The sequence below is a fragment of the Magnolia sinica genome, chromosome 16 (genome assembly GCF_029962835.1).
Source record: "Magnolia sinica isolate HGM2019 chromosome 16, MsV1, whole genome shotgun sequence".
NCBI classification, from domain to species: Eukaryota; Viridiplantae; Streptophyta; class Magnoliopsida; order Magnoliales; family Magnoliaceae; genus Magnolia; species Magnolia sinica.
The window spans coordinates 944,771-956,555 of NC_080588.1; the positions used below are offsets into that span (position 1 = coordinate 944,771).

Here is an 11,785-nt window from a genome sequence, read left to right on the forward strand (position 1 = left end):
TATGATTTTTGAGCTGTGGGGGGTTTATGTGGTGAAGCATCGTATGGACGGTTTGGATCCCGTGAACGCATTAGTGGACCCCAGTCCCCACATGTGACCAGTACCAGCCCCATAAAATCCAAAACTGAGAGGAGATATTTACAATTTCAGAAAAAGTAAGGGGAGGATTCGCAATTACCCCTCTAGAAATCTAGAATTAAACGCATACGGGTCTTCGTCTCTCTCAGAAAGCAGCAGCTCTCCAGAGACTACAGAGAGAGAGAGACGGAGAGCTCTGAAAACCGGAGAAAAAGCAGAGAGAGAGAGAGAGAGAGAGAGAGAGAGAGAGAGAGATGAAGGTGAAAGGGAAGAGATTTGAAGGGAAGGTAGCGATCGTAACAGCATCTACGCAAGGTATCGGTTTCGGCATCGCCGAGCGTATCGGATCGGAAGGTGCTTCCATTGTTATCTCCTCTCGCAAGCAGGTTCTCTCTCTTTTTCTCATACTGACTAATCTCGTTCTCTGCAATTTCTTGGCTGCAAATTTCTCAAGAGTTTTTAAAAATTTGAGGTTTTTTCTCGGGACATTATCGGGAAAATCTTGCCGAAAATAAAAATATTATATAATTTAAGCTTTTAACTATTTTCCGAGTTATTCTCGCTATATATTTTAAAAATCTTTGCGAAAGTTTCGTGCTAATATCGTTTACTGTATTTTTCGCGACATTATCGCCTCTGTCTCTCACTCTCAGTCTCTGGTTCCTCCGATTTGCAGAAGAACGTCGATGAGGCTGTTGGCAAGCTCAGGTCTCAAGGGATTGACGCCATCGGGGTCGTCTGCCATGTGTCGAACGCAGAGCAGAGGAAGAATCTCATCCAAAAGACAGTACAGGTAAAAGGCATTGAAGATTCCCTTTTGTTCTTGATCGGAATATTGGTAAGAATCTCGATTTGTAGTTCAAATGGTTCCTTCTGCGTTTGGTTACGCATATGAATTGGAATGAGAAGCATTCAGTTTAGTCGAGAGGAGAATGGCGAAAAAGCCAATGCCTTTTCCTTGTATTCTCGGTAAGGAAGTATCCTTTGGATTGAATTCACCTGCTGTTTCAAGTCCAATTTTGAAAGTAAACATGATTGCAATTTGGTGCCCAAACATCAATGTCAATGTTAAACAAAGAAATTGCAGTTTTTTTTTTTTTTTTTTTTGGGGGACTTTACTAGACTGTAAATAATTCAATTCAATTTATTAGTGCATCCAAACACACCCTTGGAGGATTATATGCTGCCTTGGGGTCCTTGGTTTGTAGTTTCTACAGGTGCGGAGGAATTCTTTATCTGGATCATTGATCTGATGGGGCCAGGGGCAGATAGATGATGCCTCAAAACCTCCCCAATGGTGCGATTTTAAGCATCCGATTGGTGGTCTTGAAAATCGACGGTTAAGGACAAGTACATCTATTGATCCACATTCGACGAAAAATTCTAAAGGGGCTGGATGGCGACAATGTTCCAATCCAGGGATACTTTTCTGGTCATTTCACCCATTGTAGGCCAGTGGGGCTCACTAGATCATCAATCTGCATCATTGAACCATGGGTCCCACCTGTAAAGACTTAGGAGCCTCCATTGCTGTACATAATTATGTATAATTGGGTCAAGGAGCATATGATATAAACGACATCAAAAGATAACTAAAAAAAAATCTCTTGATATTTTGCATATTGCAGAAATATGGGCATATAGATGTAATTGTGTCCAATGCGGCTGCGAATCCAACCACAGATACCATCTTGGAAACGCAAGAATCTATCTTAGATAAACTCTGGGACGTCAACATCAAGACTTCCATCCTACTCTTGCAGGTATGATTCAAAAAAAATGTTGTTTGTATCAAAGTTTGATGCTTTTTTACCTGAAGGATTCTCACCTCATTGCCATCGCAGGCTGCTGCCCCGCACTTGCGGAAGGGATCATCGGTTGTTTTTATTTCCTCAATATCAGCATACCAACCAGAGGCGTCAATGGCCATGTATGGAGTCACAAAAACAGCTCTTCTAGGGCTCACCAAGGTGCTTTCTTGAACCTGTGTATGCTTGATACGGGCCTTCTAATTAAAGAGAGAGCATGTACTTAAATGTATAGTGCAAAAAGGAGAACTACAAGTGCAAATCAGTGGTTAGATTTAGAATCTAATGCAAACCCGAAAGGGAAAGCAAATAAATCAATAGGAAGATAAAGAGATTGGAAAAGATCCAACAATCCTCTATCCGGATGCTAGAGATCACAATTGCAAGACTGTGAGCAAGCTCAACAGTCCTCTAGTCTAGAACTAGAGATCACTCTCCCTCCCTTCAACAGCCACCGTAGAGAAAAGAAGAAAATTTCATAAAGAGAATATTGATCAAGTTGTCTTATTCCATAGGACAGAAGTCCTATTTATAATCAACCTTACAATCCGTAATAAAAGATATGAAATCTAAAAATCTATGAAATAGGAAAGCACCTAAGTAGCAAAGCTTTCTATATTTAAGAAAATACCTAAAATAAGAAGATACTTAGATAAGAAAATATTTAATATTATTCCCTGCCTAAAACTAAAGATATGAAAGAAATATCAGATTTCCTAATTTAGAGATTTGAAAAAAAATGGAAAGTGATGATGGCTAAAAAAAGGAAGGCGATCCTTTTCTTGTACACATGTGTGGAGTGTGCTCGCATCTCTTCGAATCTTGATCAATTGGCATGTGTGGCCATTTGGTTGCATCAAAATCTCCTCTCTCTCTCCAAGCATTAGAGGCATTCTAGTGATTCCAACTCTAGCTAAACGAAGCTGCAGTATTGTTGGCTTGTCAATATGATATATGTAAACCTCAAGTGGAATAGGAAGGGTCTAGCCAAGGTATTCGATAACGGTAACAGCCAAGGTATTCGGTAACCATAACAACCAAGGTATTCGGTGACTGTAACAGCCAGCTGTATGACTTGTTATGGCGTGGGCCAGAACGGCTGTTACAGTCCCCCATATTTTTCTTTTGAAGGAAAAATGTATTGGCCATTTATCGGCCTCTATGGCCGATACAGCCCATTATGCCCCGCCCACCCCCCACCCCCTGTTTTTTTTTTTTTTTTTTTTTCTGGATCACAGGTTACAGCCCTGTCCCCCCCCCACAAACTCTTACTGTTACGGCTGTTATGTGATCATTTTTTTTAATACCATGGTTCTAGCTGCATCTCCGGAAAGCGTGTTGGGTCGTTCTTTCAAAACTCTCCAGGGTTTTTCATGGGAACATTAGCTAGAGATTTAGGCCTGATGAATACAGGCTAGCAAAACCAACATCCATTAGACTTGTAATGGAAGTAGGCAATCTCTGACTCCATGTGAAATGAGAGGTCAATGAAGAAACTTGAAACTCCTCTAGCATATAGGCAATGCCACTTATACTGAAAAATAAATAAAAAGCAAATGGGAACACAAAAGAAGATGACCCACTGAAAGCTGGCAATGTTGGTGGTGGTTAGCAGTGAAAATCTTGTTTGGTGTTACGATCTAGTTGGCCTACATCATCCTAGCTATTTTCTGATTGTCTCCTTCATATGCCAGTGGTATTATCTTTGCACACCAAAAAGCCTATGCAAGGATCAAACACTATCTTATCAGCACCATTCCCATGACGCATGAATATTAATCTCCTCTAGTCTATGTATGGACTTAACTAGCAACCCAACATCTTCAACCTTTTCTACTCTATGGAGACATGGATCACAATTTTCCAGCCTCTCATTGTCTCCCTATTCCTATGAATATAAATATCATTTAGTCATGCATGTTGGTCTAGCTGCTATTACCTCCTAATGCAACACTGTTCTAGCTAAAGTATGAAACAAACGTGCACCAAAAATTAGTTCCTACTCATACGTCCTATTTTGACACTAGTCTAACTAAAGCCTGAAACTGTTCCTTAGTCCTCCCAAATAATACTATATTACTACACTTTAAACCTCATTTCCTTGGCATCTCTAGCATCCCAATCCCAGTCCTGACTACCAAACCTACACTCTATTGCTGCAACCTGCTTATCAAGTCAATGAGATCTTGACACTTGAATCGTAAAGAAATAAACACGTATACACTCGCAAGAAATATTTGAGTAGGGCGGGAGAAGTAACTTCATTGATATTCAAACTCCTCTTTACAAATACTTAAGAAAACTCACAACCCAGAACGGAATGCCTACCACCCCCTTTTATAGACCCTAAAGACAATCCCTATGAATTTTAATGAAGATCTCCCAACTATTAGATTGATTTCAAATCAAGCTGAATTGATTTAAAATAAATCTATTATTTACTTAAGATAATAAAATCTTGCCAATGAGGATTTTTCTTAAGATAGCAAAAACAACCCTAAATTAGCACATGTTGGGCTCTATGATGGGCCATGAGCCTACATAATTCCCCTCATATTAGAAATCAATTCTGGCAAGTTCAACGCTTTATACAGGTAATAAAGGGTTGGATCCAATCTTTTCAATTTGTCATTTGTGATCCATGTGCATTCAGAATAGGATATTCTTCAATTTCACCAAGTATTGACTAGTCCTCTTGAATCTTCTGTTATATTTCTCCTCTTCAAATGTCCTATGGGGGTGATAAAGTTGGAAAAGCTTAGAAGGGATTTCTTATGGAAAGGTGCAAATGAGAGAAGTAAATTTCATCTTATGAATTGCGAAGATGTGTGTAGACCGAAGATTGATGGGAGGCGTGTGATGTAGAGCGGGTCACAGACACTTTTATGTCCAAGATGAACCAGAGAAGACCTGATCGGAGGCGGAAGTCATCAAGACCATCAAAACCTTAAAACATGCACATCTTGCAAACTGGAATGAGTTACTCAACGTACCATATATGATTTTGGGGTAGGACGAGCTACGTTAGCCAACCAACCTGGCATAGCCGGGTTGCCCACGCCGAATTTGCGAGATTCCATCATATCGACAGTCGAATTCCGTGTTTATTTCCGTTTTTACTATTTTTAGTAAGTTTTAGTTTGATTAAAGCTCTTCATCCATTGGGTTTTGAGAGTTGTGTCCAACATGAAAAGTGTTTAGAAAAATTAGGAGAATAACGTGGTTAAGCCACATAGGACACTTACCATAAATAGAAAATTTACTATTTATAGTAAGTTGCGAATTCTAGGAGTTTTAGTTGTAGTTTGATTTTGAAATTTCTCTCATTGCTTAGTATCCTTATTTAGAGTGTTGTGAACTCGTTTATTTCATCAGTCAATCAAATTACGAATTTTATAGAATTTATTTCTATTTTTCTTGCTTTTTCCTCGTGGATTCGAGAAGTCTCTGTGAGGAGTCCAGAGAAGCTCCGTGGATTCAGAGTAGTTATCCTTGAGGAAGACGGTGATCGACCTCATCACGTTCATCCCTGCGTCAGTGTGGGTACTAGAAAGTTGGCAATTATGAACAAGGCACTATTAGGCAAATGGCTATGGAGATTTCGATTGGAAAAGTGGTAACCTTTGATGGGTGTATTGGATCTTCGACCTATCGTGCTATATTGGTACATGTACATGTGTATATGTACATGAGCTTTATTGCACATGCGTGGGCCAAGCTCTACTATTTTTTAACTTTGGGATTTGGATTGGAGAAGGATAGTCTTTGGAAAGTGATAATTGTTAGACCGAAAAAGTCATCTATGTACAAGGCTGCGGGGATGTGTAAGGCAATTGTGGGTTGGAGGGGAGCTTTAAGGGGTGAGGTTTTCAATAGGTGATGGGAGTAGAACGAGGTTCTGGGAAGATGTTTGGTTGGATAGTTCAAGGTTGAAAGATGAATATCCAAGTTTGGGATTGTCCTTGGATATGAGAATATCTACAACCGGTGTTTTAAATAGCGGAAGCCTGTTGCATAGTGTTCAACCCTCCGTAGCATGTAGTGTAAGCTACACGACACTTCTATTTATTTAATTTTAAAATAAGAAAAAAATATGATAAATAGTAAGAAAAAAGCAAAAAAAAAAAGAAGAAAAAAAGTCACATTCTTCAAAATAAAAATCCCATAGGTAAAGAGCACAATGGTCCCCATGCGGGCTACACCATGGAAAACAATGCATATCCACATATACATACACCATAGTGGTCTCCACGTGTGCCACACCATAGAAAACATTCAAACAATGCACATCCACCCATGCACACACCTCAGTGGGCCTCACATGGGCCACACCATAAAAAACAATGCATAGCCACACATATATTGAAAAAGAACTGAAAAAAATGATAAACAACAAAAAATGCGTAGTAAGCGACATTTTAAAAAGAAAAATGAAAAAAAAAAACTCACAATAACTAATTGATTTTCATTGTACATGAAATGAAACTCATTAAGGGGCAAAATTGTACCTATTGCAGGCTCAAGAGGAGATTCAAGCCATGAAAACTAAGAAAATTGAAGCTCAATAGCCGTTCGGAAATGAAACTCATTGAAATCTGATTTCTCCTTCATTTCATCTCCAATGATCTTGAAAATGCATTTAATGAACCACCTTATAGGCTCCAATAATCAGTCAAAGAAGCCCCTTCGAAGGGCTTTTAGATCGAAAGATTCGAAGAGGGGGAGATGAACTTGCATTGGCTAGGGCTTTCAAAGGGGTTTTTGAAAACCCTATTTCGATTTCTCTTTTAAATTAACTTTTTGGCTTTACTTTAGTGTGAGTTCAACACGCATCATATCAAATAAACACCATTCTTTAAGAATAAAATCAATAGAGTAGGTATTTGTTGCTAGTTTTACAATATAAGTTTTTTGGAAATACGAGTTTACCACTATTATAAACAAATGAAAGTATAGAAAAAGGTGCAGTGTAGCGCACGCTACTTGCACTACATGCTACGCATCCGTAGCGTACACTAAAGGTGATTTATGCTATTTAGGTGAGCTATGTAGCGTACGCTAAAGGGGATTTATGCTATTTAGGTGAGCTATGTAGCGTACGCTACTGCTACGCTACCGCTACGCTACCAATGCTATTTAATACATTGTCTACAACACAATGCTTCTCTTGGCAAGGCTCTATCAGTGTTTGGACTCCGCCATGTTGGAGGAATTTGCGAGCGGAGGAATTCCTTGCCCTTTCAAAATGGCTTTCAAGCGTAGTGCTTGGTTCGGATTCAGACTCGATGAAGTGGCTTGAGGATAAGTTGGGTCTATTTTCTGTCAAACCCTTTTTTAAGATGTTAAGTGGCCCTTCATCAGGAGAAGGTTTGGCTCGTTCGTCTTTTATTTGGTCCTATGGCTCTCCCCTGAAGATATCGGCTTTTGCGTGGTTAGTGGGATGGAATAAGATGCTCACTATCGATAATCTCTGAAGAGGGGGCTTAATTTGTCTTGAACCATTTTTGGGCTTGGCATGGAGGAGGGGTAGGCAAGGCCCCACTTCACATGGGTTCCACTTCACACGAGCCATTCGCCTCACATGGGCCGCCCACCCCGAGTGTGCCCCTACATCACAGGGGCCACCCCACTCGAGCCTGGTGTGAAAATGCTCCTGCATTAATCACCCCCAGTGAGGAGTCTCGAACACGAGACCTCTTGCTCCGATACCACTTTGATGTAGGACAATTACCCACTTGCTCTAAAAACTCGAACTGATAGAGCATGGCTAACCAATCCCTTTATCTCATAGCCCATACCCCATATCCCATGGGCTAGGACCTCGGCCAAACCCCCCTTGTGGGCCTCACTTTACATGAGTTCCTCTTCACATGAGCCACTCGCCTCACACGGGCCATCCACCCTGAGTGTGCCCCTGCATCCCACATGCCACCCCACTTGAGCCCGGTGTGAAAATGGCCCTGCATTAGTAGGTAGGAGTATTTAGAGGTTGGTTTTGCTCGCCAAATGTGTGGGTGATTTGGCAGGAAAAGAACAAATACTTCAACAACTTGTTGGGAAATATTTTGGGGGTTTTCAGTAGGGTTAAAAGCGATGTAAATGAATGGGTGTCGATCTCCCACCTTGAGAGGATTCCCATGTAGTGATTAGGATGTGTTGTAATTCTTTGGCCTTCGACCATTTTATCAATAAAATCATTATCTTAAACCAAAAAAAGGCGATGTCAAGTGTCAATAGTCTTTATGCTCTACACATGTTCAACTTTTTCCTCCTCCTTTTTTTCGCAGCTTCTCGGTTCCTTTAGCAATGAATAGAGAATACTTTTGTTGAGGCCGCCCACCTCGAGTGTGTCCATACATCTCACAAGCTACCCCACTCGAGCCCGGTGTGAAAATGCCCATGCATTAATCACCCCGGTGAAGAGTTTCAAACATGAGATTTCCCTCTCTGATACCACTTTGATGCAGGACAATTAACCACTTGCTCCAAAAGCTCGAACTGATAGAGCATGACGAATTAATCCCTTTATCTCATAGCCCAGGCCCTACATTGTATGGGTTAGGACCTTGGCCGAACCCCCCTCGTGGGCCCCACATCACATGAGTACTGCCTCATATGGGCCGCCCACCCCGAGCGTCCCCGCATCCCACAAGCTACCCCACTCGAGTCCAGTGTGAAAATGCCCCTACATTAGATCCACCTGTCCATCAGGTGTAACACCCTTTGTTTGCTGTTGATCCCAAAAATCAGGCTGATTCAACACTCAGATGAGCCACCCCAAAGGAAATTATACTGAAACCTCTAAGTTCATGTGGTATGGCCCACCTGAGTTTTTGAATATCATGGCTTTGGGGAATGCTTCATCCTGATGGGGCAGGTTAGATGAGTGGACTGGATGAAATATAGACAACAATGTTGGTCCTCAACAAAACCAATGACTTGTGTACCATACCAACTGTTTCCTACGATGTAGCCTACCTGAGTTTTCAATCCTCATGATTTATGGGTTCTAGCTTGCACAAAAGGCAGCATACCTGATGAATGGGTTGGATCTAATGAAAGGCAGCATGCCTGCTTGCGTGAACAAAAGGCAGCATCTGGATGAATGAGTTTTTGATCCTAATGATTTCTGGGTTCTAGCCTGGATGAAAGGCAACATACCTTACGAATGGGTTGGATCTAATGAAAGTTCAACCCACGTGGCGGTTGGTATGTACCCAAGTTGGCATACCTACTAGCAATTGGGCTACACGGTTCAGTGAACTGCGTATGGTCTTCCAGTAAGATTATGACAATGGTCCTTTGGGTTCCCTACTTGCTTGGGTCCTAATTCGTATAGTTGAACCAATATGACTTGTCCAAAATAGGGTAACTTGGGACTGGTACTAGACTATATTGAAATAAAAAAATAAGGAAATATTAGAAGAAAAAAAATCACAACCTCATGATCTTATCCTCTGCTACAAGTTGTGCTGCTCTTTTGGCAATAGAAGTTACTTCTGTGCTTCCATGTTACCAAAAGTAGAAAGAATGTGTTTATCCATTAAAAAAGCCGTGTAAGATTAATTATGGATGAATGGCTTTGTTTTTTGTTTTGTTTTTTTTTTTTGGACCCCTTGGAAAGAATGCTTACCATGTTTATTTACAGGCTCTTGCAACTGAAATGGCCCCAAATACCCGGGTAAATTGTGTTGCTCCTGGATTCGTTCCCACTCACTTTGCTGATTTCCTCACAAGCAATGAAGTTGTTGTAAGTAATCTACAGCAGTCTCTCTCTCTCTCTCTCTCTCTCTCTCTCTCTCTCTCTCCGTGTGTGTGTGTGTGTGTGTGTGTTATGTCTTGCTGTTGGGACTGGAATCGTCTTCAAGAATACAGATCTAAAACAAGAGGTGTTTTGAGTCAAGCAGCAAGTTTTAGAAAACTATGATTTACTGAAATTTCAAATTGGATGTTGCTCAGAGGAATGCGATCGAGGACAGAACTTTACTCAAGAGGCTGGGGACCACAGGGGACATGGCGGCGGCTGTTGCCTTTCTGGCATCCGATGATGCTGCTTACATAACAGGAGAAACTCTGGTGGTGGCGGGAGGGCTTCCTTCGAGACTCTAAATGGTTTCTTTATTTCCTATTTTAGTTGGAAGGTCACGATGGTAGTAAATGAGGACCACCACTATCCTCTCTCTCTCTCTCTCTCTCTCTCTCTCTCTCTCTCTCTCTCTCTCTATATATATATATATATATATATATATATATATATATATATATATTCAAGTCGAGCTCAATAAAACGGGGGTCCTTTCTCTTGCTCGGGTGGTAGACTCCCAGGAGTTTCAACTCCCGGTCAAGGGTTCGAGTACCCATAGGTGGTGAAATTCCACCCGCGTGAGTGTGTGGGGTGTGTGTGCGTGTGTAAAAAAAAAGAGCTCAATAAAACTGGAAAATGCAGCACCCTTATGGTGTGTGATAGATATTTTAACAATTTTAATAATTTCCCATTCAATCATTGTTCCTTCCCATTTCAAAATGTGCACCCAATCTGTGGTAGTGATTCGAATTTTATGGGGTTGGTGCTTAACCGTTATGAAGACAGATTGTCAGGGTGTGCTAAACCAATATCAACTATGGCAGCTAATGTGTGGCTGTGAATACCAAATCCAGATCATTGGAGATGATTGCATTCGTCCTCTGCTGCTTTTAAGTGATAGTGAATTCTTGTTTTGCTAGTTATGGTTCTGTGCATAGTTCAAACACCCTAAAACACGACTCGATGTCCAATTGGTTTAGGTTGACCTGGAGATTGACTTGACTTGATATTTAATAATTAATTAATCAATGAGAATATTTTAGTCCTGGAAAACTTTTTAAAAAATGAGTATAAGATCTGAAATGAATGTGGCTTAGAAGATTTCAAACCTATTAGTTCTATAGGGAGCTCTTATGAAATCTTAGCAAAAATCTTAGTATCCAGAGTAAAAGGTGCATTTATAGCTGGAAAACAAATTCTGATTGGTGCTTCAATTGCTCACGAATGCATTGATTTGCATCACAGGGAATGAAAAAAGATCATTATGTGCACATTCAATATAGAGAGAGTGTATGACCCATGTAGTTGGGGTTTTACATGTTGGGATGATCAGGATGCAAGTAGAAATGTAAGATGGGGATCCAAAAGTATATCAAGTAGGTCAATCTTTCAGCTTTTTTCAATGGGTCTCCCCAAGTTTTTTTTTTTTCAAGGCTTTGAGAGATCTCTAGTGAGGGAATTTGCTTTCACTCTTCTTGTTTGTGGTTGTAGCAGTACTTGGATGTTTGGAAGAGGGACTTTTGCTGGTCTTATTAGCTGGTTCAAGGTGGATAATGTAGAGCATCAAATTTCTCACCTCCAATTTGTCAATGGTATGTTTTGGTATGTAGGTTAGGTTAGTGGAGGTGTTTGGGTGTTATGTTATTTCTTTTCCTTATATTTTGGTTTTCCAATGTGTTGGTAGGCTTGCAAACCATCTTCGTGACCAGGTAATTAAAAACTTTAAAAGGAACCGGTAGAGTGGAAAAGTCGCCGTCTTTCATCAAGTGTAATATTAACATTAGTAAAAGCGACCGTGTCAAACTTGCTGCTATACTTAATGAGTCAGACAGCTGTAACCGAGTTGAGTTCATAGACAAGTTTATAGGTGACTCAGCTTGAATTAGCATCGAGTTGAGTTGACTCAGCTTGAATTAGCGTCGAGTTTCTGAGTTTTAGAACTATGTTCAGTGTAATGTTTGAATGAGTGCCAATGGATGAGGCATAACCCAAAAATCACACTAATTGGACGATTCTAATCATACCTATGAGGTACATGTATTACAATGGATAGAAGTGGGCATTTCTTACCCGATCCGCCAGATCCGGCCCGTTC

General features: G+C 40.6%; 1 protein-coding gene across 1 annotated transcript; it reads left to right on the forward strand.

Annotated features, from left to right (window-relative positions):
• The first annotated feature begins 238 nt into the window (after positions 1–238).
• Positions 239–10,153, forward strand: LOC131228711 (tropinone reductase-like 3). Its single transcript, XM_058224559.1, has 6 exons — positions 239–464; positions 755–871; positions 1,707–1,841; positions 1,923–2,048; positions 9,535–9,636; positions 9,846–10,153. The coding sequence occupies exons 1-6, from the start codon at positions 333–335 to the stop codon at positions 9,993–9,995; spliced, it is 762 nt and encodes a 253-aa protein (XP_058080542.1). The 5' UTR covers positions 239–332; the 3' UTR covers positions 9,996–10,153.
• Positions 10,154–11,785: the final 1,632 nt, after the last annotated feature.

What these genes read in the sequence shown, in the direction of transcription:
- LOC131228711 (XM_058224559.1), top strand. Translation starts at nt 333, where the DNA reads ATGAAGGTGAAAGGGAAGAGATTTGAAGGGAAGGTAGCGATCGTAACA. An exon ending in TTATCTCCTCTCGCAAGCAG is followed by an intron (nt 465 to 754) that starts GTTCTCTCTCTT and finishes TCCGATTTGCAG; the next exon opens with AAGAACGTCGATGAGGCTGT. An exon ending in CTTCCATCCTACTCTTGCAG is followed by an intron (nt 1,842 to 1,922) that starts GTATGATTCAAA and finishes TTGCCATCGCAG; the next exon opens with GCTGCTGCCCCGCACTTGCG.